Raw genomic sequence first — 26,101 nt, forward strand, 5'->3', positions numbered from 1 at the left:
CAACTGTCGTCTTTCCCCACCGAGGATGCTTTCTGTAGGGTTGAGGTAAATGTATATTATCATGTGAAGGAGGTATCTAGCCATTCCTGTTTTCTCAAGAGTTTTTATTAGGAATGAGTGTTAAATTTTGTCAAGGGGTTTTTCGGCATCAATGGAGATAATCCTATGACTTTTTCCCCCTTTTTGTTAGGTATTGTTAAGTCAATTTCAACTCATAATAACCCCATGTGACCACATAGAACTGCCCCATAGGGTTTCCTAGCTTGTAATCGTTACGGAAGCAGATTGCCAGGGCTCTCTGCCGCAGAGCTGCTGGGTTGGTTTGCGTTGCCAGCCTTTTGGTTAGCAGTCGAGTGTTTGACTGTTGTGCCACTGGGGCTTCTTTTTTCACCTTAGATCTATTAATATACTGAATTATTGCGCCTCCTACTTTTGCACTGTTTGCACTTTTGGAATAAATCCCACTTGATCACAGTATTATTTTCTTAATGTGGTGTTGGAGTCGGTTTCCTCAAGGTTTATTTAGGATTTTTTTTGTATCTGTACTCATAAATGACTGGTCTGTAATTTTGTTGTTGTTGTTCATCACATTTAGGCATGCTATACTTGATTCATTAAAAAAAAATTGGAACTTTTCATTTATTGTGTATGTTCTGAAACCATTTATGTAGTGTCGGAGCTGTCTGTTCTGTAGAGGTTTGATGGAATTGTCCTGTCAAACCGTCTGGACCTGGTTGCGCTTTCTTGTGGGATAGTTTTTCCATAACTTTCTGTGTTTCTTCCATGAAAATTGGTCTGTTCCGGCCATTTATCAGCTTCTATAAACTATATTTTCCTTAGAAATTATCCTTTTCAGCAAAGTTTTATTTTTGTTGAAATATATGGTCTCTTGTGACTCTTATAATAAACGTTGACAGTTATTTCCCCATTGTTATTTCTTACTAGTTTTCTTTTTTTTAATCCAAGGATTAAATTTCTCTCTCTTTTTTTTTAAATTGTGCTTTAGTTGAAAGTTTACAGGGCAAATTAGTTTCTCAGTAAACATTGCACATATTGTTTTGTGACATTGGTTGCCAACCCTGTGATGTGTCAACACTCTCGCTTGCTAGACCTTGGGCCCCCCATTTTCCTCTGCCCAGCTTTCCTGTCCCCTCCTGCCTTCCCGTCCTTGCCCCTGGGCTGGTGTGCCCATTTAGTCCCGTATACGTGGCTGAGCGACATGGATGGTTTGTTTTATGGGCCTGTCTGATCTTCGACTCAGGGATGAGCCGCAGGAGCGACTTTAGTACGGAGTTAAAAGGGGGTCTGGGGCTTCCTTCTGTTTTCTTAGGGTTTATTTTGTTCTTTAATTTTTTGACTTGAGAATTCATTTATTTTCAGTCTTTTACTTTTATTGATATAGATCCTGAAAGCTATGGATATTTCTCTGATTACTACTTGAAATGTGTCCCATAGAGTTTTGTCATTTTTCAGAAATTCCGTATTTCCTGTTTGCATTTCCCCTTTTAACCTGGAGTTATTAAATAGAAGGTTTTTTAATGTCTAGAAAGAACTTTAAAAAGGTTTTTATTAAAAAATTTTAGTTTTATTGCATCGTGCTAATGTTGTTTGTGTTTCTGTTTTTTATAACTTACTGGTTTTTCCTCTGTGACCTAATAAATGGTCAGTTTTTATGAGTCTTCCATGTGTGTTTGAGAAGGTATTGTCTCTGGTTTCAGGTGTAGTGTTTAATGTATATCCATGGGATCTACCTTCCTAAATATGTTGTTTAAGGTTATTTATATTTACTTTTTTGTCTACTTGACCTATGTTTAACTACCAGTGGTGTGTTAAAGTCTTCTGTTACCGGTGTGTTTCTGTTTCTCTTGCCTTTTCTGTAGTTTCACTTTTGTATAGATGGTTGATGCATTTTTTGTTGCACAGGTATTCGTGACTATTATATCTTCATTGTGAATTGTGGCCTTAGCATTTTAAAGTGCGCTTTTTTGGTCTTGGTTTGGTCTGAATTCTACTTTGAGGTTTCCTTTATTGCTCAGAATTCTTTAATGTTCACGGAGGGAACCGTGTCTGCCCGGAGATGGTAACTGATTTCTCCTGTATTTTCTTTTAATAATTTTGTATTTTACATTTAGTTCTATATAGCTTCAAGTTATATTTTTGTATTGTAGCATTAACGGGAGGTGGAGCATCTAATTTGCCCAACACCATTTCATAATTGTGTTACCTTTTCCATAATTACCGGAAGTGTCACCTTTATTTTAAAGCATTGTTCCTTATGTGCATGGTTCTGGACACACTGATTCTATTGCTCCTTGTCTAGTCTATGCAGTATCACACTTTTAATTATTATATATTTTTTGTTTCAATTTCTTTATTATGAAAAACATATATGGAAAATTCGAAATAATAGTACAGTAATAAATTCAAATGAACTCAAGTGAACATTTTGCTGCACACACACACATACATACAATAAGTCGCAGACATGATACTTCAACCCTAAATACATAATTTATCACATATCTTAAGAATGAGGACAGCATTCTCCTTTATAACTGCGGTATCATTTTTACACCCGAGAATAGTAACAATAATTTCTAGTGTCATCTTTTTTATATTTTTATGGTAGGTATCAATACCTATTTTTTAAAAATAAATTTCTTGGCTATTCTTATACCTTTTCTCTTTGATACAAGTTTTAGAGTCAGATTGTCAAGTGCGCACATTGTATTTTCCAGAGATGGCTGTACCAGCCTAGCCCACCCATGTGCCCTTCTCTGTGTGAGAGTGACAGAACTCTATTGAGAGGTTGGGTCTGTGTTTCCTCTACTTGAACCTAGGTGGGCCTCTCACAGTGGTGGAAGTGACACTGTAATTTTTGAGACTAAGTCATAGAAGGTAGTGTATGTTCCACTGGGTCCTCTTGGGATGCTTGCTCTGAGAACCCAGCCTCCATGCTGTGATACAGCCTAGCAACCTCGTGGAAAGGCCATGTGGAGGTGTTCAGCCAAGCTCCAGCTGAGAGCTGGCCAACGAGCTATCACCAGCCAGCAGACGTGGGTGAGTTCTAGCTCCCAGTCTTCAAGCCAGTGCAGCTAACAGCAGAGATGAACTGTCTCTACCAAACTCTCTCTATTGTAGATTGATGAGCAAAATAAATGTCCTTCTAAGCCATTACATTTTGGAATGGTTTGTTACACAGCAGTAGATAAATGGCACATCAGTTCAAAAGAAAAGACTGGAAGTGTTTTGGTTGGGATTGTCTTGAATAAGTTATAGACTCCTTGGAGAAGAATTTTAATCAGAACAAACCTTCCCACCGGGGAACATGACGTGGTTCTCCATTCTCTATGTCTTGCTTTATGTCCTGCAAAATGTGTCATAGTATCTTTCATAAAAGTCTTGCAGTTTTATTGTTAGGCTTAGTTCTTGTGACCATTATGAATACGATCTTAAAATTATATTTTCTAGTAGGGAGCCTTTTTAATAAAAAGTCTTGTTGTTAGGTGCTGTTGAGTCAGTTCTGACTCATATTTCAACCCTGTGCACAACAGAATGAAACATTGCCTGGTCCTGCGCCACCCTCACAGTTGTTGCGATGTTTGAGCCCACTGTGTCAGTGCGTCTCATTGAGAGTCTTTCTCTTTTTCTCTTAGCCTCTGCTTTACTAAGCATAACTGGTCTCTCCTGATAACATGTCCAACGTCCGTGAGACAAAATCTTGCCATCCTTGCTTCTAAGGAGCATTCTGGTCCTACTTCTTCCAAGGCAGATTTATTCGTTCCTCCGGGAGAGCATGGTATATTCACTATTCTTCACCAACACCATAATTCACAGGCATCAGTTCTTCCATATTCCTTAGTCATTGTCCAGCTTTCGTGTGCATGTGAGGCAATTAAAAATTCCATGGCTTGGTCAGGCGCACCTAAGTCCTCAAAGTGACATCTTTGCTTTGTAAAACTGATTTGCCCAATGCAGTGTGTCACTTGATTCCTCGACTGCTGCTTCCTTGGGTGTTGATTTTGGATCCAAGTAAAATGAAGTCCTTGACAACTTCAGTCTTTTCTCCATTTATCATGATGTTGCTTATTGTTCCAGTTGTGAGGATTTTTTGTTTTCTTTATGTTGAGGTGTAATCCATACTGAAGGCTGTGATCTTCATCAGGAAGTGCTTCAAGTCCTCTTCACTTTCAGCAAGGTTTTGTCATCTGCATAATGCAGGTTGTTAATGAGTCTTCCTCCAATCCTGATGCTGGATTCTTCTTCATATAGTCCAGCTTCTCTGATTATTTGCTCAGCATACAGATTAAATAAGTGTGGTGAATGAACACATCCCTGGCGCAGACCTTTCCTGATTTTAAACCACACAGTATTGCCTTGTTCTATTCAAATGACTGCCTCTTAGTCTACGTAAGGTTCTGCATGAGCACTGTTAAATGTTCTGGAATTCCCGTTCTTTGAAACGTTATTCATAATTTGTTATGATCCACACAGTCAATGCCTTTGCATAGTCAATAAAACACAAGTAAATATCTTTCTGGTATTCTGTGCTTTCAGCCAAGATCCATCTGACATCAGCAATGATAGCCCTCATCCCATGCCCTGTTCTGAATCTGGCCTGGATTTCTGACAGTTCCCTTTCGATGTACTGCTGCAACCGTTTCTTACTTATTCTCAGCAAAATTTGACTTATGTGTGAAAATAATGATATCGTTCAATAATTTCCACATTCTGGTGGATTACCTTTCCTTGGAATGGGCACAAATATGGATCTCTTCCAGTCGTTTGGCCAACTAACTGTCTTCCAAATTTCTTGGCACAGACGAGTGACCGCTTCCAGCACTGCATCCATTTGTTGAAACATATCAGTTGGTATCTGTCAATTCCTACAGCATTGTTTTTCACCAGTGCCTTCCGGTCAGCTTAGATTTCTTCCTTCAGTACCTTTGGTACTTGATCATGTGCTACCTCCTGAAGTGATTGACCATCAGCCAATTCTTTTTGGTACAGTGGCTCTGTGTATTCCTTCCATTTTCTTTTGATGCTTCCTTCATCGTTCAATATTTTGCCCATAGAATCCTTCAGTATTACAATTCGAGGCTTGAATTTTTTCTTCAGTTCTTTCAGCTTGAGAAATACTGAGTGTGTTCTTCTCTTTTGGTTTTCTAACTCTAGATCTTTGCACATTTTCATTATAATACTTTGTCTTCTCGAGCTGCCCGTTGAAATCCTCTGTTCCTCTCTTTTGCTTCATCGCCTCTTCCATTTGTTTTTGCTTCTCTAAGTTTCGGGGTCTCCTCTGGCATCCATTTTGGTCTTGTCTTTCTTTCAGTCTTTTTAATGACCTTTCGCTTTCTTCATGTATGATGTCCTTGATGTCATCCCACAACTCGTCTGGTCTTCAGTCATTGGTGTTTAGTGTGTCAAATCTGTTCTTGAGATGGTCTCTAAATTCAGGTGGAATATACTCAAGGTCATACTTTGGCACTTGTGGGCTTCTTTTAATTTTGTTCAGCTTCAACTTGAACTTGCGTATGAGCAATTGATGATCTCTTCTGCAGTAGGCCCTTGGCCTTGTTCTGACTGATGATACTGAGCTTCCCTGTTGTCTCTTTCCACAGATGTAGTCGCTTTGATTTCGGTGTATTCCATTCGGCGAGGTCCATGGGTATAGTCCCCGTTTAGGTTTTTGAAAGAAGGTATTTCCAATGAATAAGTCGTTGGTCTTGAAAAATTCTATTATGCAGTCTCCAGCATCGTTTCTATCACCAAGGCCTTTTTTTTTTTTTTTTTATTGTGCTTTAAGTGAAAGTTACAAATCGAGTCAGTCTCTCACACAAAAACTTATGTACACCTTGCTACATACTCCCAGTTACTCTCCCCATAATGAGACAGCCGGCTTCCTCCCTCCACTCTGTCTTTTCGTGTTCATTTCGCCAGCTTCTAACCCCCTCTGCCCTCTCATCTCCCCTCCAGGGAGGAGAAGCCAACATAGTTTCAAGTGTCCACCTGATCCAAGAAGCTCATTCCTCACCAGCATCCCTCTCCAACCCATTGTCCAGTCCAATCCCTGTCTGAAGAGTTGGCTTTGGGAATGGTTCCTGTCCTGGGCCAATAGAAGGTCTGGGGACCATGACCACCAGGGTCCTTCTAGTCTCAGTCAGACCATTAAGTCTGGTCTTTTTATGAGAATTTGGGGTCTGCATCCCACTGCTCTCCTGCTCCCGCAGGGCTTCTCTGTTGTGCTCCCTGTCAGGGTAGTCATCAGTTGTAGCCAGGCACCATCTGGCTCTTCTGGTCTCAGGCTGATGTAGTCTCTGGTTTATGCGTCCCTTTCTGTCTCTTGGGACCAAGGCCATGTTTTCCAGCTACCAATCCTTCTTCTTTGTTTCCAACTTTTGCTTTCCAGTCACCAGTAATTATCAATGCATCTTGATTGCATGTTTGATGAATTTCAGACTGCAGAAGTTGGTAAAAATCTTCAGTTTCTTCATCTTTGGCATTAGTGGTTGGTGTATAAATTTGAATCATAATGATGTTAACTAGTCTTACTTAAAGACGCATGGATATTATCCTATCACTGACAGTGTTGTGCTTCAGGATAGATCTCAAAGTGTTCTTTTTGAAGATGAATATAGTGCCATTTCTCTTTAATTTGTCATTTCCAGCGTAGTAGACCAGATGATACGATTGTTCAATTCAGAATGGCCAATACCAGTGCCTTTCAGCTTGCTAACGCCTGGGATATCTATCTTTACGCGTTCCATTTCAGTTTTGACAACTGCCAATTTTCCTAGATTCATATGTACTGCATTCCCCATTCCTATTATTAATGGATGTTTACAGCTGTTTCTTCTCATTTTGAGTTGTACCGCAGCAGCAAATGAAGGTCCCAAAAGCTTCACTCCATCCGTCGTTAAGGTCCAGTCTACTTTGAGGAGGCAGCTCTTCCTTAGTCGTGTCTTGAATGTCTTCCAGCCTGGGGGGCTCATCTTCCGGCACTATATTATCTATTTTATCATCTGTTTTTTTTAAAATGGGTTAAGTCGATAATGTGTAGGATTTTATATTTAAGAGTAATACTGGTTTGTATTTTATGTTAGCTAAAAAGAAAAAAAATTTTTTTTTCTTTTTTTTTTGTTAGCTAAAGGTGATATAAATTGAAACGTTTCCATTTTTTCCTCTGTTAAGGTATGTTCTAACTAAACTAGACATGGTTCTGTAAAACATATCTTGCCTGGTACATTTTCACGGGGAAGCTCTTTGAATAGCATTTCAGTGTCTTCTCTAGTTCTTAATCTAGTCAGGTGTCAGCATCTCATTTAGGTTTTCAAATTTGTTGGCATGAACATCTATAGAGACCGTATAGTGAATTGGTTAAAAGCGTATACTTTGGATCCTGACCGCGTAGGTTTATGTTGCAGTTATCCCTCACTGTGTGACTTCAGGTAAAATTACATGCAATAAAGGGTATGTTTTAAGTAAACAGTTCCATGAGTTGTGATAAATGTCTATATTCATGTAATAAACGCTTAATTCGGGATACAGAAAATTTCCATTTACCCAGAAAGTTCCCTGTGCAGCCCCCACCTCATTTAACCTCTGATTTGACTTCTAACACTCTGGAAGATTTTTGCCTCGAGTTAGACTTCAGTGGAAGCGTACGGTATCTGTTCTCTTGTGTTTGGTTATCGTGTTGTGACGGTTACCAACATTGCATTCCTTTTCATCGCCAAGTCACATTCCGTTGTATGAATATAGCACAGTTTCTTTATCCATTCGCCTGGTGATGGACACATAGGTTGTTTTAGTTTGGGGCTATTACAGGTAAAGCTGCTTTGAATATTCTTATGTTTATGACCAAACTGAACAAAAACCAAACCCAGTGCCGTCGAGTTGATTCCGACTCATAGCGACCCTATAGGACAGAGTAGAACTGCCCCATAGTGTTCCAAGGAGCGCCTGGCAGATTCGAACTGCTGACCCTTTGGTTAGCAGCCGTAGCACTTAACCACTACGCCACCAGGGTTTCCGTGTTTATGACCAGTGATGTTGAACTGAACATCTTTCAGGCGCTTGTTTCCCATCTACTTATCTTCTTTGGTGATGTGTTTGTCTTTTGCACATTTTTAAAATTGTGTGTTTTCTTAATATTTAGTTTTGGCAGTTCTTTGTATATTCTGGACAAATGTTCTTTATCAGATATGGGACTTGAAGATATTTCTCCCGTTCTGTAGGTTGTCTTTTCATTCTGTTAGCATTGTCTTCCAAAGAGCAGAAGTTCTTAATTTTCATGAAGTTTAATTTATAATTTTTTTCTTTTTATGCACTGTGCTTTAATAAATTAAAAAAAAAAAAACACTAAGAAATTACTGCTCAACTCAAGGTCACAAAGATTTTCTCCTAGGCCTTTATTATAATTTTGGATTTTATATTTAGTGCGTGATCCATTTTGAATTATTATTTTTTTAATGTTTCATGTTCATTATTCCAGCACCTTAAAAAAAAAAAAATACTAGCTTTCCTCTTTGAAATGCTGTGGAATTTTATCAAAATCAATTGGCCATATACCGTATTTTTATGCAAGTAATGCATGCCTTCTAAGTTCATTTGTGAGTCTCTTCCCCCCGCCCCCCGTTAGGTATTTTCATAAGCACACCACTATGCCAAAATTTTTAAAAATGTGGCTGTCAAATAAAATTAGCATAGCGCTCTTACAAAAATACTTCCCGGGGGGTGTGAGGGAGCAAGAAGTTGGCAAACAAACATAGAAAGCATGTTATTAGTGAGAAAATATAATATGTGTGGGTCTGTTTCTAGACTCTGTTCTTTTTCATTGATATATTTCTCTATCTTTGCTCTCTTGCCTTTCCATATGAATTTTAGAATTTCAGTTTCTACCAAAAAGTCTGCTCAGATTTTGATTGAGATCGCATTGAATTCATAGGTCAATTTGGAGGTAGTTGACATTTTAAGAACATTGAGTCTTCCGATTTGTGAACAAGATCTGGCTTTCTACTAGGTCTCGTTTATTTTCCCTCAGCAGGGTTTCGTAGTTTTCAGTGTATAGGTGTTACACTCTTTTGACAAATGTACCCCTACGTATTTAATATTTTTGATTTTTTTAAGTAGTTTTATTTTTTAATTTAATTTTCCAGTTGTAGGTCACTATCATATAGAAATGCAACCAATTTTTGTGTATTGCCTATGTGTCCTGCGACCTTGCTAGTATCATTTATTCTAGTAAATTCCTTAGGATTTTCTACATACACAATCGTGCAGTGTACAATTTAAGAGCTTTACTTTATCTTTTTTGATCTAGATGCCCTTTTTTTTTTTTTTCTCTTTTTTTGCCTTATTTCAGTGGCCAGAATCTCCAGTAAAATGTTGGAAAGAAGTGGTGAGAGAGTAGACATCTTAGTCTCGTTCCTGATCTCAGGGGAAAAACGTGGTCTTTCCCCATTAAGGGTGATACTAGCTCTTCATCGGCGTGAAGAAGTTCTCTTCTGGTCCTGATTTTCTCAAAGTTTTAATCAGGGATGGATGTTGGATTTTTTTCAAATGCTTTTCCTGCATCTGTTGAGATGATCATATGGTTTTCCTTTTGTAATTTGTTAATATATTAAATTACAATAAGTAAAAAATATATTGAATAATTTTTGAAACCCCACTTGGTCACAATGTGTTTATTTTTTCAGATCATTGTATCTGACTTGCCAAAATTTTTGCTAAGAATTCTTTCCATTGTGTTCATGAGGAATACGGGTCTTTCGTTTTCTAATGCCTTTTTCTGGTTTTAATATCCGCGTAATGCTGGTCTGATAGGATGAGTTGTGAAGTGTGTCTTATTTTCTAGTGAAGCCAGTGATGCCATCTGGGCTTGGAGTTGGGTTTGTGGGAAGGTTTTTAACTCTAAGTTGGATTAATAGGTGTAGGGCTGTTTGGGGTATCTGTTTCTTCTTGAATGAGCTTTGGTATGAATTTCTGTTTCTTTATAGATCATTAGCCTTGCTGGCTCAGCGTAGTCCACTTTGAAAGAGCCGCTCTTCTAATGTTTCGGTTGCTCACTCTAAATATTTACTCCTGATTTCCCTCAGGACTTTTTGAAACTTTTGTCTTCTCCCTCCCTATGCTCAGTGAGGTCTCTTACCTAGAGGCCCTGCAAGCCCTGGGGGTGGGACCGCTCCTCCCTGTGTTGATCACGGTGGCTCATTGTGCAGGTCAGGGCTCTCTCCTGGGGCTGGGAGTCCCTGCCACCAGGCATACCGGAGAGGTTTTCACTCTCTTCTTGGCTCTAACCCATGGTGGGCAGAGTGTTGTGATTCTGATCTGGTCTTTTATTTCTCTGGACTCAAGGCCGCCAGCCCTTCCTGCCCCGGTCTCATTCTTCAGGCAGAATATCCCTGGGGGCTCTTGGAGAGCTGATGTCACACCGACATGCCACAGTCTATAGTTCAAGCCTCCAAGTGGCTGTTCTGTGGAAAATATGCAGCATTTAGTTAAGTTACTGTTGGATATTTATTTACAGAACATTGATTTTTCACTCTGAATCTGCTTTGTGAACTTAATGAGCAAAATGCTAGGTATAAATAAGGCTACAAATAAGTTAACTCCCTGTTTTTCTGACTCCCTCTGAAATGTTGATGGCTTTTTTTTTTTCTTTTTTTTTGAAGAGAGCTGCGGTTGCACTGGTTTGCTCTTCTGTGGGAGGGAAGGGCCTTTCCCAGCAGGCACTTCCCCAGCAGCATGTTAATTTGTATAACCAGTACAGCTTCCCTGTCTGTCCTTGTAAATCAGTGCTGCTCTGAAGAAGTGCTGGGCTATCCTTTTCTCTTGGGTCTGCACCTTAAGCTGCCTTGTCCCCGCTGTGTGTGGTCTTCAGTGGCATTGAGGCTAGAGTAACCCTGGGAACTAGCTGAGCACAGGGTGGCTGAGGGACCGCCAGGACACAGCAGCAGCCAGCCCACGTGGAAGGTGCAGCGTTGGTCTTCGGAGGTGAAGAGCTGTGTTAACTGAGTGCATGAGCACAGAGGCTTTGGAGGTGGACCAAAGTACCACGTTGCCTAACAAATTCTATCACTGTGGGCAACTGAGCTCCCTAATCCTCAGTGTTCTCGTCTGTAGAATCGGAGTGGCCGGTGAACCTTGGTGTTGCGTTTTGAGATAATGCACATAAAGGGACTGGGCCTGACACAGCATGCCAGTGAGCAATAATCGCTTGGTTGCCGGTTTCTCCCTCAGTGTTTGCTGTGCCTGATGCCTGGGGCTGTCCCCCTGAAGCATCATGGCCACGAGCTGTCTGTTATTGGATGGTTTTTGGCGAGTAGCTAATGGGCATTGATTAACGCGTGACTTATTTTTTTTAGGATACTGAAGTGTATAAAGCTACAGTAAAAGATGACCTCACCAAATGGCAGAATGTTCTGAAAGCTCATAGCTCTGTGGACTGGTTGATAGTAGTGGTTGAAAATGATGCCAAGAAAAAAAACAAAACCAACATCCTTCCCCGAACTTCTATTGTGGACAAAATAAGAAATGATTTTTGTAATAAACAGAGCGACAGGTAAGTGTATCTTTACTTTTCCCTCATTTGGCTAATCTCTGGGTGATACAGATGACTGGCTTCCTGCATAACGCCAAGTCTTTACTCACAGTGCCTTTGTGAGCAGCTGCACTGTGCCTAACACTTGAGCGTATGGTGGGGGTGGAAAAGACCAGGTCCCTGTCCCCACGAAGTTGCTAGTGGGGCAGGTGGAAGATGACAGTCATTGTCCAAGCTTGGGAGGAGAGGATGCTGTGGGAAAAATCACGCAGTGGATCTTCTTTCTGAAGGTGAATAATGGGCGTTAGCAGGTGAAGGACTTATAAAGTCTTACAGTCCTTGTGTAGAGCAGGGTTCCTTAAACGTTAGCTCTAGAGCGCCGTGTTTTGTTTGACTTAACACCTATGAAGAGTACCTGAGAACAGAAGTTATAACAGGCTAACTCTCCTTCAGGAACTTTAGAAGGAGCCCCAGACCTTGTTCAGCTCATTTATTTCACAGGCCTGTTTTCCCGTCTTCACCCTGACCTCTGTGCGTGGTGGAACTCCCTTCCCACCTCTCCAGTGATGGAGTTCCTGATGGCACTGGCTGGCGTAGCTCCTGGCTCCTGGGAAGTGCGTAGTCTGCATCTCAGAGCTCAGCACTTTCACTTACCCAGTGCTTCCTGTGGACTGCCATGCTCTAGGCACTGTGCCAGGCCCTGGGAATCAGGGTGACAAACAGGCACAGTCCCTGCTCTGGCACAGCACGGTGTCTTGTGGCAGGGACAGGTGTTAGTCCACCACTTGGTGGTCATCCCACTGTGGGAAGTGCTGCAAGAGCCTAGAATGAGGGCTGGGGGTGGGGTACTCAACCTACCCCGGGGGCCAAGGGAAGGCTTCCCTGAGAAAGTCCTGGGTGGGGTAAGAAGTAAAGGAGGAGAAGGAATTAAGGAGCAAGTATGGAAAAGAAATCCTCTGTGTCCGAAGCCTGGAGCGCCAACCACGTGGTGGCACGTGATGCTGTGTTGTGGGAGTTAGTATATGAGAGCGAGCTCCATGTGTTGGTGTCAGCCCGTGAGAGCCTGGTTCCTCAGAGGAGGGACCACATATGGCTTTTTCCCATTGTCCACACAATACTGGGCACACAGTAGTGCTCGAACTTGATTTATTTATAGTTTGAATTAAATGTTAGATTTTTGAGCTTATGGTTTAGCATAGAGAAAGTTTATGCAATCTGGACTTGTGGGGTTTTTTTCTTTAAGGTTGGTCATTATTTATAAATTAGCCATCCAAAAGGAATCCATTTAACATTTTAAGAAGATGTGCCATGATTGAGGGCATTTCCTTCTCCAGGATTCAGTCAGAGTAAAGCTGCTGGGTCTGAAAGCAGAGTAGACCGCCTTAGAGCTGAGGCAAGAGGGCCATTACAGTCTAATGGCAGAAGGGACAGGTGTTGAATAATAAAACACTGTGATAGAGCCAGATTGCAGAAACAAATGGCCCCTCAGTTTTTTAAAATATAACAAATCATATTTGTTTGGGGTTTTATTAAGTAAAATCTCATTAATTGGTACCATGGGGGCGTGTTGAAGCCCTGGTGGTGCAGTGGTTAAAAGCTCAGCTGCTAACCAAAAAGCTGGCAGTTTGAATCCACCAGCTGCTCTTTGGGAACCCTGTGGTGCAGTTCTGCTCTGTCCTGTAGGTCGCTGTGAATCGCAGTCTACTCGACGGCAACGGGTTATTGTGTGTGTTAGTTTGACTTTTTGAAATGTTCAAATTCTATAATAATTTTTTCAGGGTGCTTATTTATTACTTTCAAGTCTATGTGGTAATTTCATCTAATTGCCAAAAGTATGTTTCTGCTGAGCCCACTTACAGTTAAGCTGCTTGTAATGATCATTCTTTATATGTAAAATTTAACTTACTAGAGTTTTTTCACATTTTTAACATTTAGTCTTTAGTAAGTTAAACATTTTGATGTTCGTTAATTTGCAAAGCCATCTTTAGCAAATCTATATATATTTTTTACTGTAAAAAGCTAGGTCAGATTTTCATAAAATAGAACTTAGTAAAGTCTATATTAACAATTGTTTCATTAGACAGTATAATTTCTGGCCTTTGAACGTATTGAAACAGTTGGCCTTAAAGCGGCTTGCTATTTTTTAAACTTACAACTTACATTTATTTTCTTATAATAGACGTTAAATGTTCATTGTAGAATTATTAGAAAAAGTGGCCAAAATGAAAATGAATATTAACGCAGTATTTTGATACGTATCTTTCCAGAGTTTTTTCTGTTTGGGTGTGTACACACACAAAAAAAACATGTATGCATATTTTGAAGTAATGTTTTGTACATAATGCCTTGTACTTGTTTTTTTATCTTAATATATTGTAAAAAACTTTTCAACAAGTTGTAGATGTATTTCTATACCATTCTTGTTAGTGAGTATGTAATATCCCAAAGAATTCAGGTATCATAAGTTATTTATACAGTCCTCTGCTGACCTTACAGTTATTGCTTAGTTTTTATTATTATAAACAAGACTATTATAGACATCTTTCTAACTGAAATGTTATGTGCATCCTTAGTGGTTTCCTTAGGGTAAATTCCTAAAAGGAAAATTGCTTGGTAAAGGTTTTGCACACCTTTCAGGCTTTTGGTAAGCACCTCCAAGTCCAAAGGCTGACTTGCCACCTGGGCAGGAGCAGTCACAGCTGGGAGCTCCTGGCTACATGTCACATCTCACGCGCAGCTGCCCAGGGGCCTCTCTCTGAAGATGTGTGAGTTAACTGTCCAGGCTGGATGTGACTTTCCGGAGCATAGTTAGTTATTTTTATTTAAACGGGACAATTGAAGATCCAGAAGTAGGATGTGCTGAGGGATAGAAGAAGTGATAGAATGACGCAAGCGTGGTGCTGACTGACGAGGTGCAGGTTCCACTGTGATGTGAGCTCAGTGCCAACTGATGAGGCACAGGTTCCACTGTGACGCGAGCACAGACTCCTGAAGAACATTGCTCTGGGGGTTGGTGGTCGTCTCAGCTTCCACCTCACTGGTGGCATGGAGGAGAGTTCTGTGCCTTATGGGTAAATTGCTGAACTGGCAGATTCTAGCAGTTGACGTGGTACACAATAAGTTAGTGTTAGTCCTTCAGGGACCCATAGAAATATTTGATGGCTTCTCCTCAGGTGAGGAAGTGGTAGTGGGGGGGGAAGGGGGCAATGGCCATTACTGCCGGCTCTCAGTGTATTTTCTTCTTGGTACTGACTGTTCACTTGGTGGAGCATCTAGCCTGTTTACTGCTTCACCCTTTTTGTCCACTGCTTTGTAATGTCCTAGATTTAGCCCTTCTTCCAAAGGGTATGCTGGGCACAGAGAAAATAAAACTTAGAAGCAGTTCGTTTTGCTCTTTATTGATAATTCAGGTAAAATATTTACTAAGGGAGAGTATTGAAGGTCACAGCATAAATACTGTAAAATTGTTTCTGAGTTGAGATTTATCTGTGTCCTTTCTGAATGACTACTACCAAGAATAAAGTTACCGTTTCTAACCTATTGGATGACTTTTTTTTGCCTTTTCTAAATCCACTGGAAACTTTCTTGTAATTTTTTTCCTTTGATATTTTTACAGCGTGAGTACAGGGTCTTTTTTTGCAGTAAAATTGTATCATGCCTATATGTTAATCTGTGCTCTAAGTATTTATTATTTGTCTTTCTCTTGAGGACTTCACAGTCATGTGGAAGAGACAGGTCCACACAGAGGAAAAGTATTTTGTAATCAGTATGGGAGTAGGGAACACAGAGCAGCTGGGAGGGATTGGGGGAGAGGTTCACTGAAGATGAGGCATGTCTGTCGGTTGTGAAGGGTGAGTAGGAATATGCTGGATGGAAAGAGGGGAGAGAATGAGGAGTTCACTGGCTTGACCTGGGTTAGTAAGAGCTAATGCAAGACACCGGCGTGGATCCATATTGTAGTCGTCCTACGTGTCATGGTGAGAAGCTAAATTCAGTCCTGTTGATTAGAGGGAGCCAGCAGAGGCTTCTGAAGGGGGTCGGGGGAATGAGGGTTGGGTATTGAGTCCATGATTGCCTTATTTTTCAAAGAATTCTGGAGGCAGGGTCTACTCAGTACCCATCCTGGGTCCCTTCTCCTCCTTCCAGCCCACCTGGTAGCAAAGTCTTCTTGGAATTTTTCCAGCACTTACTGCTCATGTGGCATCAAACCAGTTTAGGATGACACCTGTCCTAGTTGGGTTTCTCTCTGCCTGCCTAATGTTTTTCATTGGTTAAAAGAAGGAAGAAAGGGAAGAATGAGGGAAAGAAGGAAGGAAATAAATTTGCACTCCCAGAAAACAGGAGCCATTGAGCTGCCATGCTGTTGGGGGAGGGTTTCCCAAGTAGGCCCTTCATGTCTTGCAGGTGTGTTGTGCTGTCTGACCCCTTGAAGGACTCTTCCCGAACTCAGGAATCCTGGAATGCCTTCCTGACCAAACTCAGGACGTTGCTTCTCATGTCTTTTACCAAAAACTTAGGGAAGTTTGAAGATGACATGAGAACCTTGAGGGAGAAGAGGACTGAGCCGGGCTGGAGCTTTTGTGAATATTTCATGGTTCAGGTACTTGACTAATCACAGAATTAAATCATCCCCTTATTCTTTACCTATTCCCTCCCTCCCTTCTTCTCTCTTTCTGAATAAGTCAGCTCTATCGTGGCAAATCTAGTAGCTAGAGTAGACGGTTCAGCTTCTTGGCATTTAAAGGAGAAGATCAGAGATGGTCTCCTGGGTGGTTATATCATTAGCTTCCCTGCTGTTTGGGCGCTTGGCACCTGGCCTTCTTTTGAAATAGCCTCGTCCTCAGGGTAATTTTGGTTTTGTTAGTCTCCAGGGGCCTTCTGGGTTATGTACTATGGAAATGAATTAGACAGAGAAGCCCTAGCGGTGGGTGATGATCATGGTGGTAGTAACTTCACTTCATTGAGTGTTCACCACACGCCATTCACTGTGATTAAATTATGGCTTCCTGGACCCATTTCCTGGTTAGTTTTGTTTTATGACCTTTTTATTCTGATAGATCATCTTAAGCTAGTTTTTTTACTATAATTTTTAAAAATGTTTAAGCTTTTGAAATTGTAGTTCACAAGCAGCTCTTTTTCCTTTTTAAGAAAAAAAGTCTTAAATGAACAAAGGGATGTGGAATCAATTAATTTGGGGGAGGGGAGCCCCTCTAACACTGTAGAGTGTCAAGAATATTGCTCTCAGGGTTCCTTGTTGCCCCACCATCTTTTGACCAAAACATGATTTTTATATTTCAATATTGTGTATGAATTAGTGAAGAAATGATACAGTGTAAATAAATAAAAGATGAGTTCTGATTAGAAATTTTGATTTTTATTTCTTATTCTGATGCATGTGTTTTAGTGGTGTTCAGTGGATTGGCTTTGGTACATTTAAGGGAATTTAGGTATGTTAATAATTTTCTGTAGGATAGACCTATTGCAGACCTTTCAGACGGCTCTGCCTTTCCACTCTTAAAGCTCATTAAGCTGAATTTCTAGGAGTTACAAACAAGGATGAGTAACACTGAATGGACCCAGTGGTGTTGGATTGGGGTCTGAGGTGTCAGTGTGAACCCCCCACGGGTGGAGGGATGGATGGATGGATGGCTAGTACACACACATATTTCCTTGCTCTGTCCAGTACAAAACCTAGAAAAAATGATACATTAATAGCAGTGAGTACACCCAGTGCCAAGATCTTGGTTTCTAAACTGTAGTTTCCATGTAAGAGGAACCAGGGCTCTTGGAGAGCTGGATGATTACAGGGCTGGGCAGGGAAAAATAGAAGATGAACCTGGAATATCTTACAGATCCAGAAAGTAAGGAAGGACTCAAAAAAAGATGGAGCATGTTGATAAAACTTAGAGACCACCTGAAAGGCACTTCCTCATGGCAACGCTGGAACAATCTGAGCAACAGAATAAATACGGATAGAATTGGATTTCAATCCGTGGATTAAAACTCATATTGATGAATCTATATTGATACAAACTTGCTGATTAAATAAGTGAATGCAGAGAAGACTCAGGTCTTCCAAACAGAAGAATGTCAGTTAGTAAGTGTAGAGGAGAGAGAAGCAGAAAATCAGCGTGAGGCCGACTCTACAGCAGTAATTGTTACAGAGAGCACTCACCGATGGATGCCGAAACCAGTGGGCAGAGGCTTGAGAAGAAGTGGAATTCGCAGTCTCCACGTACCGCCTCTGAGGCAGACCCCACCTGAACCACAAGATCAGTGCAGTGTCACCAGTGGTGAGACACACCTGCAGCCTGAATTCAGCTAATTCTTTTTGGTACAGTGACTCTATTCCTTCCGTCTTCTTTTGATGCTTCCTGTGTCGTTCGATATTTTGACCATAGAATCCTTCAGCATTGCAACTCAAGGCTTGATTTTCTTCTTCAGTTCTTTCAGCTTGAGCAGCGTCTCGCGTGCGTGCTCTTCACTTTTGATGCAGCCAGAATGCTCCTTAGATGCGAGAATGGTGAGCTTTCATCTCATGTACTTTGGACATGTTATCAGGAGGGACCAGACCCCGGAGAAGGACATCTGCTAGATAAAATAGAGGGTCAGCGAAAAAGAGGAAGATCTCAGTGAGATGGATTGACACAGTGGCTGCAAGAGTGGGCGCAAACATAGCAATGATTGTGAGAATGGCACAGGACCGGGCAGTGTTTCATTCTGTTGTGCATAGGGTCTCTGTCTTAGGCTGGGTTTTCTAGAGAAGCAAACCAGTAGAGTGTATAAATACATACAGAGAGTGACTTAAATCAAGGAAATGGCTCACACGATTGTAGAGGCTGGAACGTCTGAAGTCTGTGAGTCAAGATAGAGGTCTCTCCTGGTTCACGTAGCCTCAAGGGCTGGCAAACCCAAGATGGGCAGGTCAGAGAGCAGGGCTCTTGCTTACAGGCTGCAAAGATTGACAGATCCCAAGACCGGCAGGCAAGATGGCAGGTAAGCTGCTGGTTCAGGTCCCAAGAACTGGAGGTTAGATGAACAGGAGCCTGCTACAGGATCTGCATGCCTGTCAGGCTTGCCAGAAAGTCCACCTGTATTGGATGTAGGCCACACCCCCAAGGAGACTCCCTTTCAACTGATCGGCCACTCATAGCAGATCCCATCGTGAAGGTGATCACATGATATCATATCTCATCATGGAAGTGATCACATGATCATACAACTGCCAGACTACAACATAACTGTCAAACCACTAAGAATCATGGTTCAGCCAAGTTGACACACAGCCTTGACCATCTTAACCATCACAGTTGCTGTGACTCGGAACTGATTTGACAATACCTAACATGCCAATATTGAGAAAACACCAAATGAACCCAAATTGAGGGATGTTAGACAAAATAACTCGATCAGTGCTTTTCAAAACTGTCAAGGTCATGGAAGATAAGACTGAAAACGTTACAGACTGGAGGAGACAAAGGAAAAACAGCAGCTCAATACAGTGTGGAGTCCTGGGTAGGATCCCAGACTGGGAAAATGAACATGAGTGGAAAAAGTGGTGAAATTCAAATAAGGACAGTAGTTTAGTTAATAGTGTTGTGCCGATGTTAATTTTCTGGTTTTGATACTTGTGCTACAGTTATTTAAAATGCTAACATTAGAAGCTAAGTCATGGCTGTATGAAAACTTTTTTTTCTTTTGGCAACATTTCTGTAAGTCTAAAATCAGTTAAAAAATTTTTTTTTAAGTACTGAAAATACTTCATAAGGAAGCGATTTCTTTTCAAAACACTGACCCCCAGTGTTTTCGGAGGAAAAAAGATACCAAAGAGAACTTACAGGAGTCATCGTTGGGCTGAGGAGAAAGCAGCTTAAGTGTCTCTGCCCTGCTCCTCTGGGTGGTAGTTGGAGGAGAATGTAATGGTTGACACTCACTGGCTACTAATATGTGCCAGGACTCTTCCAAGCATTTTACAGAAGTTAATTTAATCACCACGAAGACCTTGTGCAGGAACTTCATTATACAGATAAGGAAATTGAGGCATGGGCAGTTTTAGTCCTCTGCCTAGCTTACAGGACTACAGCCAGGAAGTGCCGGCATCTGGACTAGAACCCAGCAGTGGGAATTCCCAGCCTGTGCCCAGCTTCCACCCAGTGGGGCCGCACCCAGGCCTGCAGGGGTCTCTGAAGTCCACAAATATATGTGGTGGAACTTGATGCCACATACGTGAACGTTGTCAGTATGTCGACTTGGGCACATGTGTGCCTCCTGTTCTTAATGTGAAATTAGGGAAATCAGAACAGAAGGCAATCACCTGTGACCCATCTCTTCCTGTTCTCTTGTTCAGCAAATGTTCTTGCGCACCTGCATGTGCCAGCCCTCCTGTGGGTCTGGGGGTGCTGCCAGCCCACAACCTGATAATGGGGAATCAGCGAACCAGTAAATTGTGCAGATTAGAATAAAAGTGCATGAAGAAAAGAAACACAGAGATCGGTATGGAGTGCGGGGGTGGGGTGTTTAAGGAAGGCCTCACAGAGCAGTTGATATCCCAGCAAAGACTTGAGGAGGTTAAAGAACAAGCCGTGTGGGTATTGAAGAAAGTGAAGAAGAGTGCTCTAGGCTGAGGGAAGAGCCAGTGCGGGAGGCCTGGCATGTATGAGAAGGGCAAATAGGCCAGCGTGGTAGAGTGTGTGATTGAGGTCAGAGGTAGGGCTGGGATGGGCCAGGGGGACTGGTCTTGTAGGGCCTGGGAAGTCGTGGAAAGGACTTTGGAGTCTTCTGAATGGGATAGTAACCATTGCTGAAATGGAGAAGCCTGGGTAGTGCAGTGTTGGGGGGGACCGTGGAGTTCTGGTTGGCACATGTTAAATTTGAGCTGGCCAGCAGGCATCCAGGTGAGGGTGCTGAGTATGCCGGGTGCACAGGTGTGGCCTGAGGTGTAGACACACGCCTGGCTGCTCTGATGCCCACATGGTGTGGAGAGCCACGAAGCTGGGGAAGGAAGAGCACTGACTGGGAATGGGTATGGGAAGAGAAGTCCAAGGAGCGAGCCTAGAGGGCCTTAGAGGCTGAGCAACAGTAGGGCCTGCACAGCTCACTGAGAGGGAGCCACCATGGGAAAGAGAAATTCAGGCGGGCTTGTGTCCTGGCAAGGACCAGAAAGCGACCAGTTGTGTCGACTGCTGCTGATAGGTCAAGAAAGGTATCCAAAAATCAGCTTGGCTTTTTCCTGTTCCTTCCCAGCCCCTGTCTCTGGATGTGTAAGTGTGACTACAGCGTGACAGTCGCACTGATTTTTACCTGACACGGCTGAGGCACTGTTCACAGTGTGGCCTGCTTTTCTCTATTGTAGTATACACACACCTGTGTAATATTTCGTGAAGTCAGTTCATGCTCTCGCTGTTTTGAACCTCTCCCGGGTAACTAGGAGGAGCTGGCCTTTGTGTTTGAGATGCTGCAGCAGTTCGAAGACGCCCTGGTGCAGTACGACGAGCTGGACGCCCTGTTTTCTCAGTATGTCGTCAACTTTGGTGCTGGCGGTGAGTCGGGGACCTTCAGAAACAAACTCTGACCAGCCTGGTTATTCCCGCTGGAGCTGCCATGTATTTATCTAATCATTTTTTGTTATTTCGATACAAATTACTTAGGATGTAGTCCCAAGTTCCTATTGGAAACGAAGTGAGAATTAAGAATCAATCACTTTCAATGTTACAGAATCTTAAGCATAAAAGCGTTTTAAAAGTTTTTTTTTTTTTCCAGCTGTCAAGTGTCATTTCCACACCCCAGCTGCTGGCTAGTGATGCTTTCTTTCTAGGCCGCCTTGTTGGGATGAGGTGGAACGCTCTACTTCTGCTGTTGAGAGTGCCTCTGACATTCAGTCCTGCTCGTTTGCAGTGAACTTTATGACACCACTGAAATGGGTGTTTGTCTTTTTAAAATTTTTTTTATTGTGCTTTAAGTGAAAGTTTACAGCTCAAGTTAGTTTCTCATATAAAAATTTACACACACGTTGTTATTTGACCGTAGTTGCTCTCTCTGTAATGTGACAGCACACTCCTCATTTCCCCCTCGGATTTCCTGTGTCCATTCAGCCACCTCCTGTCCGTTTCTGCCTTCTCATCTCGCCTCTGGACAGGAGCTGCCCATTTAATCTCATGCATCTACTTGAACTAAGAAGCAAACTCCTCACCAGTATCATTTCATGCCGTATAGTCCAGTCTAATCTTTGTCTGAAGAGTTGGCTTCGGGAATGGTTTTAGTTCTGGGTTAACAGAGAGTCCAGGGGCCAGGTCTTCTGGGGTCCCTCCAATCTCAGTCAGACCATTAAGTCTGGCCTTTTTACAGGAATGAGTTCTGCTTTTTTTGGTAACTTTTAAACAATGTCTTAAATTAAAAAAAAAAAAAAACAGCTACAAAATTAGTGCAGCGAAACCATGTACTGAGAAAAAAGTTTGTAATTATCCTCACTTTTTTTGGTTGACATTTATTTTGCTAGAAATGGCCTCATATCATATAGCTGTTTCTCTGTAGCTTGTCTGCCTCAGATATCCCTGCGGGTTAACAGGCGGAATTCTGCCTTATATTTGTTGGTAGTTGCATAATGTCTCACAATGTGCATTCCTTATGGTTCATTCAGCCATTCCCTGTTGCTGGACGTTTGGATTGTTCTCAGTTTCTCGGCACCTCAAACAATGCAGTAATAGACATCTTTGTTGGGTGTCTTCTGGAGAACCCTTGTAACAGTGTCTAAAGGAAGCAGTGATTTCAGGGAACCCTAATGTCTGCCAGGAACCCTGTGGGAGGATGTGGTGTTAGGGCGGTCGGCTTTGGCTGGGGGTACCGTCTTACTCTGGAAATGAGGGTGAAGGGTCACTGATTGCCTCCAAACCAATCTTTATGATGTTCAGGTTTGGATATCTTACTCTGCTAAGACACAAATGCAAGCATACGATTAAAAGCAAAGTATTTATTAAAAGTTTTAGAGAAAGTAAAATTATATTTCTTACATAATTAACATGGAGCCCTGTTGACGCAGTGGTTAAGAGCTTGGCTGCTAACCGAAAGGCTGACAGTTTGAATCCACCAGCTGCTCCCTGGAAATCTTATGGGGCAGTTTTACTCCTTCCTATGGGGTCGCTATGAGTCGCAATCAACTGGACGGCAATGGGTGTGGTTTTTTGTTTAATGTAGTTAATACATGTAATTTCTTCAACTATTCTCTCTGTTTTAAAACAAATCTGGGACAATTTAAAATCTAGTAGTAAGCCTGGATGCAGTTTTGGAGCTGAATGAGAAGTTGTTCATTTTTGCTGACTCATTCAACAAATATCGAGGGGTCACTCTGTGCCAGGCACTGTTCCACATACAGTGGGGAACAAACCAAGACCCCTTCCTTAACGGGGCCTATGTTCTAGAAGGGGAAACAGGCACAAAAAAGTAAACATATAACTTAATGTTAGAATGTCATGTTGTTGTGTGCCATAGAGTCGATTTTAACTCATAGTGACCCTATGGGACAGGGTAGAACTGCTCCGTAGGGTTTTCAAGCCTGTAATCTTTACGGAAGCAGACTGCCACATCTTTCTCCCATGGAGCGGCTGGTAGGTTCGAACTACTGACCTTTCAGTTAGCAGCCGAGCGCTTAACCACTGTGCCACCAGGGCTCCTCAGATAGGAACAGTGCTGTGAAAAGAAGGACGCAGGATAAGGGGCTAGAGTGTCCCCAGGTACAGTCAGGGAGGCCTCCTTGAGGAGGTGGCCTTGGAGCAGAAGCCTGAATGGAATGTGAGCAGGAGCATGAGAACTTGGAGGAGGGGCCACGGGGGCAGCCCACTCTTAACTGTCTCTAAAATTCAGTTCAAAGCAGTGAAGCCTGCTGTTAGTTGAATTTGACCCTTCAGCATTTAGTAATTTCAGTATGCCAGTGTTGAGTCTCTTCCTTATTTGAATGTGGAATGAACGTGTTATGACACCTCCCTTTTAAAGTGAGAAAAATAGATTAAAATTTTTTCTTTATGAAGATTTAATGACTTGTTATTGTAGAATCTCATGATTATTTGAATATCATTTTGAGTCCTAGGGTGGTAAGTTAACATTTGGGAGTCTTAGTGGAAGTTTTTGACAAGCAAGCATTTTCCCCCCTCTGCTTCCTGGTGTATTCCTCCTTCTCCTCACCGTCCCATCTTCACATCAGGCATGGTTGAGTTAGGGCCAGGGATGAGACTTGCATAAGTCAGGAAAGATGTGGAGGCCAAGGAGGAAACAAAAAGACCAGGCTAGTCAAATGGACAGGCCACCCTCTAGAACACCTTAATAGATAAGGGACCGCAGCCCCTCCAGGCCAGATGCAGCACCTTCTCTTGGAGCAGACTGTCCCTTACCCCTCCCCAAGCCAGTCTCTGCATTGCCACTTGACTGGTTTACCTCCCACCATGCTTTCTGGGCAGGGGCCATGCTTGGGTGAGATACACCTGGCCGCTTGGGGCATCATACCCTGTGTGTGTTCACCCCTTCACCTGCCAGGTACTGGTGTGTGCACTTGTGACAACCATCCTGTCCCATATCTCTAGACCTGCCCACCCCAAACTGAATGGGACAGGGCAGTGATTAGCAAGTGAACCTAGTTGTCACGCTGCCATTCTTATATGGGGTCTCATAGTCCTGAGGACTCAGGAAAGTGACGTACCCATCATCAGCATCTTTGCTCATGTCTGTCTGTTTAGATGGTGCGAACTGGCTGACATTTTTCTGCCAGTCAGTAAAGAGCTGGAATGGATTGATCCTCCGGAAGCCCATCGATATGGAGAAGCGGGAGCTGATCCAGAGGCAAGAGGCCACCCTGCTGGACCTCCGCAGCTACCTGTTCTCCCGGCAGTGCACCCTGCTCCTCTTCCTGCAACGGCCGTGGGAGGTGGCCCAGCGTGCCCTGGAGCTGCTACACAGCTGTGTGCAGGAGCTGAAGCTGCTGGAAGTAAGTTTGTCCTCTGCCCCCAGTTCACGGTGGGAGCTCAGGCAGCCAACTGTTTGGAGTTAGCAGAGTCATCTTTTCCTGGATGTCCTTTATTTTTAGTCTATTATTTGCACAATTTATCTTTATGTTGATTTATTGCTCAAAAATATAATTTCTGCTCTCAACAGAGTGGAGTTCATGTTGGTCCAAAGCAAGCCTCTTAGATGAGTTTCTTTAGTACAGTTTTTTTTTTTTTAATTGTGGTTCAGGTGAAAGCTTACAGCGCAACTTAGGTTCTTGTTCAAGAATTTATACAGACTGTTTTGTGACATTGATTGCAGTCCTCGCAGTGTGTCAGCACTCTCCCCCTTTCCCTTTACACCCAGGGTTCCACATGTCCATCTGCCCAGGTGTTGCCCATTTGGTCTCATATACTTGACTGGACTAAGAAGTGCATTCCTCACCTGTGTTATTTGTTTTATGGGCCTTTCTAATCTTTGGCTGAAAGGCAGACTTTGAGAGTGGCTTCGGTTCTGAGTCGGCAGGGCATCTGGGGGCCCTGGTCTCAAGGGTTCCTCCAGTCTCAGACCAGTAAGTCTGGTCTTTTTTTGTGAATTTGAATTTTGTTCTACAATTTTCTCCTGCTTTGTCCGGGACTCTCTATTATGATCCCTGTCAGAGCAGTCGGTGGTAGCCAGGAACCATCTAGTTCTTCTGGACCCAGGCCAGTGGAGGCTGTGGTTCATGTGATCCATTAATCCTTTGGACCAATATTTTCCTTGTGTCTTTGGTTTTTTTTCGTTCTCCTTTGCTTCAGGTGGGTTGGGACCGATAGATGTATCTATCTTAGATGGCTGCTTGCAAGCTTTTAAGACCCTAGACGCTACTCACCAGAATAGGATGTAGAACATTTTCCTCATGAACTATTTTATGCCAGTTGACCTAGATGTCCCCCAAGACCGTGGTCCCCAGGCTTCAGCCCTAGTAACTCGATCCCTCAAGGTGTTTAGATGTGTCTGGGAAGCATCTATGACTTTGCCATGGTCAAGTTGTACTGACTTTCCCTATATTGTGTGTTGTCTTTTCCTTCACCAAAGTTAGCACTCTTCTACTATCTAGTTAATGACTCCCCTCCCCACTCCTCCAGCTCCCTCGTAACCATCCAAGATTGTTTTTTTTCCTGTATGTAAACCTTTTCTTGGGTTTTTATAATAGTGGTCTCATACAATCTCTCTCCTTTTGTGACCCACTTATTTCACTCAGCATAATGCCTTCCAGATTCATCCATGTTGTGAGGTGTTTTGGATTCTTCATTGTTCTTTATTGTTGTGTGGTATTCCATTGTGTGTATGTATCATAATTCATCCGTTCATCTGTTGATGGACACTTAGTTTTCATCTTTTTTGCTGTTGTGAATAATGCTACAGTGAACATGGGTGTGCACATGTCTATTCATATGATAGCTTTTGTTTCTCTAGGTTATATTCCTAGGAGTGAGATTGCTGGATTGTATGGTATTTCTGCATTTTAAGGAGGTGCCATATCATTTTCCATAGTAGTTGTGCCATTTTACATTCTCACCGGCAGCGTATGAGAGTTCCATTTTCCCC

The 26,101-nt window shown here is 42.4% G+C and overlaps 1 protein-coding gene across 8 annotated transcripts in view; it reads left to right on the top strand.

Moving 5' to 3' along the window:
• Positions 1-26,101, top strand: part of TRAPPC10 (trafficking protein particle complex subunit 10) — a 98,459-nt gene that overhangs the window by 37,866 nt on the left and 34,492 nt on the right. For 6 of the 8 annotated variants that reach the window (XR_010321077.1, XM_064279526.1, XM_064279527.1 and 3 more), the window contains 4 exons: positions 11,367-11,563; positions 15,947-16,142; positions 20,970-21,081; positions 24,265-24,512. Coding sequence is in view for 7 of the 8 variants with exons in the window: in XM_064279526.1 (XP_064135596.1) it covers positions 11,367-11,563; positions 15,947-16,142; positions 20,970-21,081; positions 24,265-24,512 (753 nt within the window). In the remaining variant the exon portion in view is untranslated. Of the gene's footprint in view, positions 1-11,366; positions 11,564-15,946; positions 16,143-20,894; positions 21,082-24,264; positions 24,513-26,101 lie in introns of those variants that run through there. The other 2 variants (XM_023559148.2, XM_064279529.1) reach the window with 2 other exon arrangements.

The sequence above is a fragment of the Loxodonta africana genome, chromosome 2 (genome assembly GCF_030014295.1).
Source record: "Loxodonta africana isolate mLoxAfr1 chromosome 2, mLoxAfr1.hap2, whole genome shotgun sequence".
Lineage (NCBI taxonomy): Eukaryota > Metazoa > Chordata > Mammalia > Proboscidea > Elephantidae > Loxodonta > Loxodonta africana.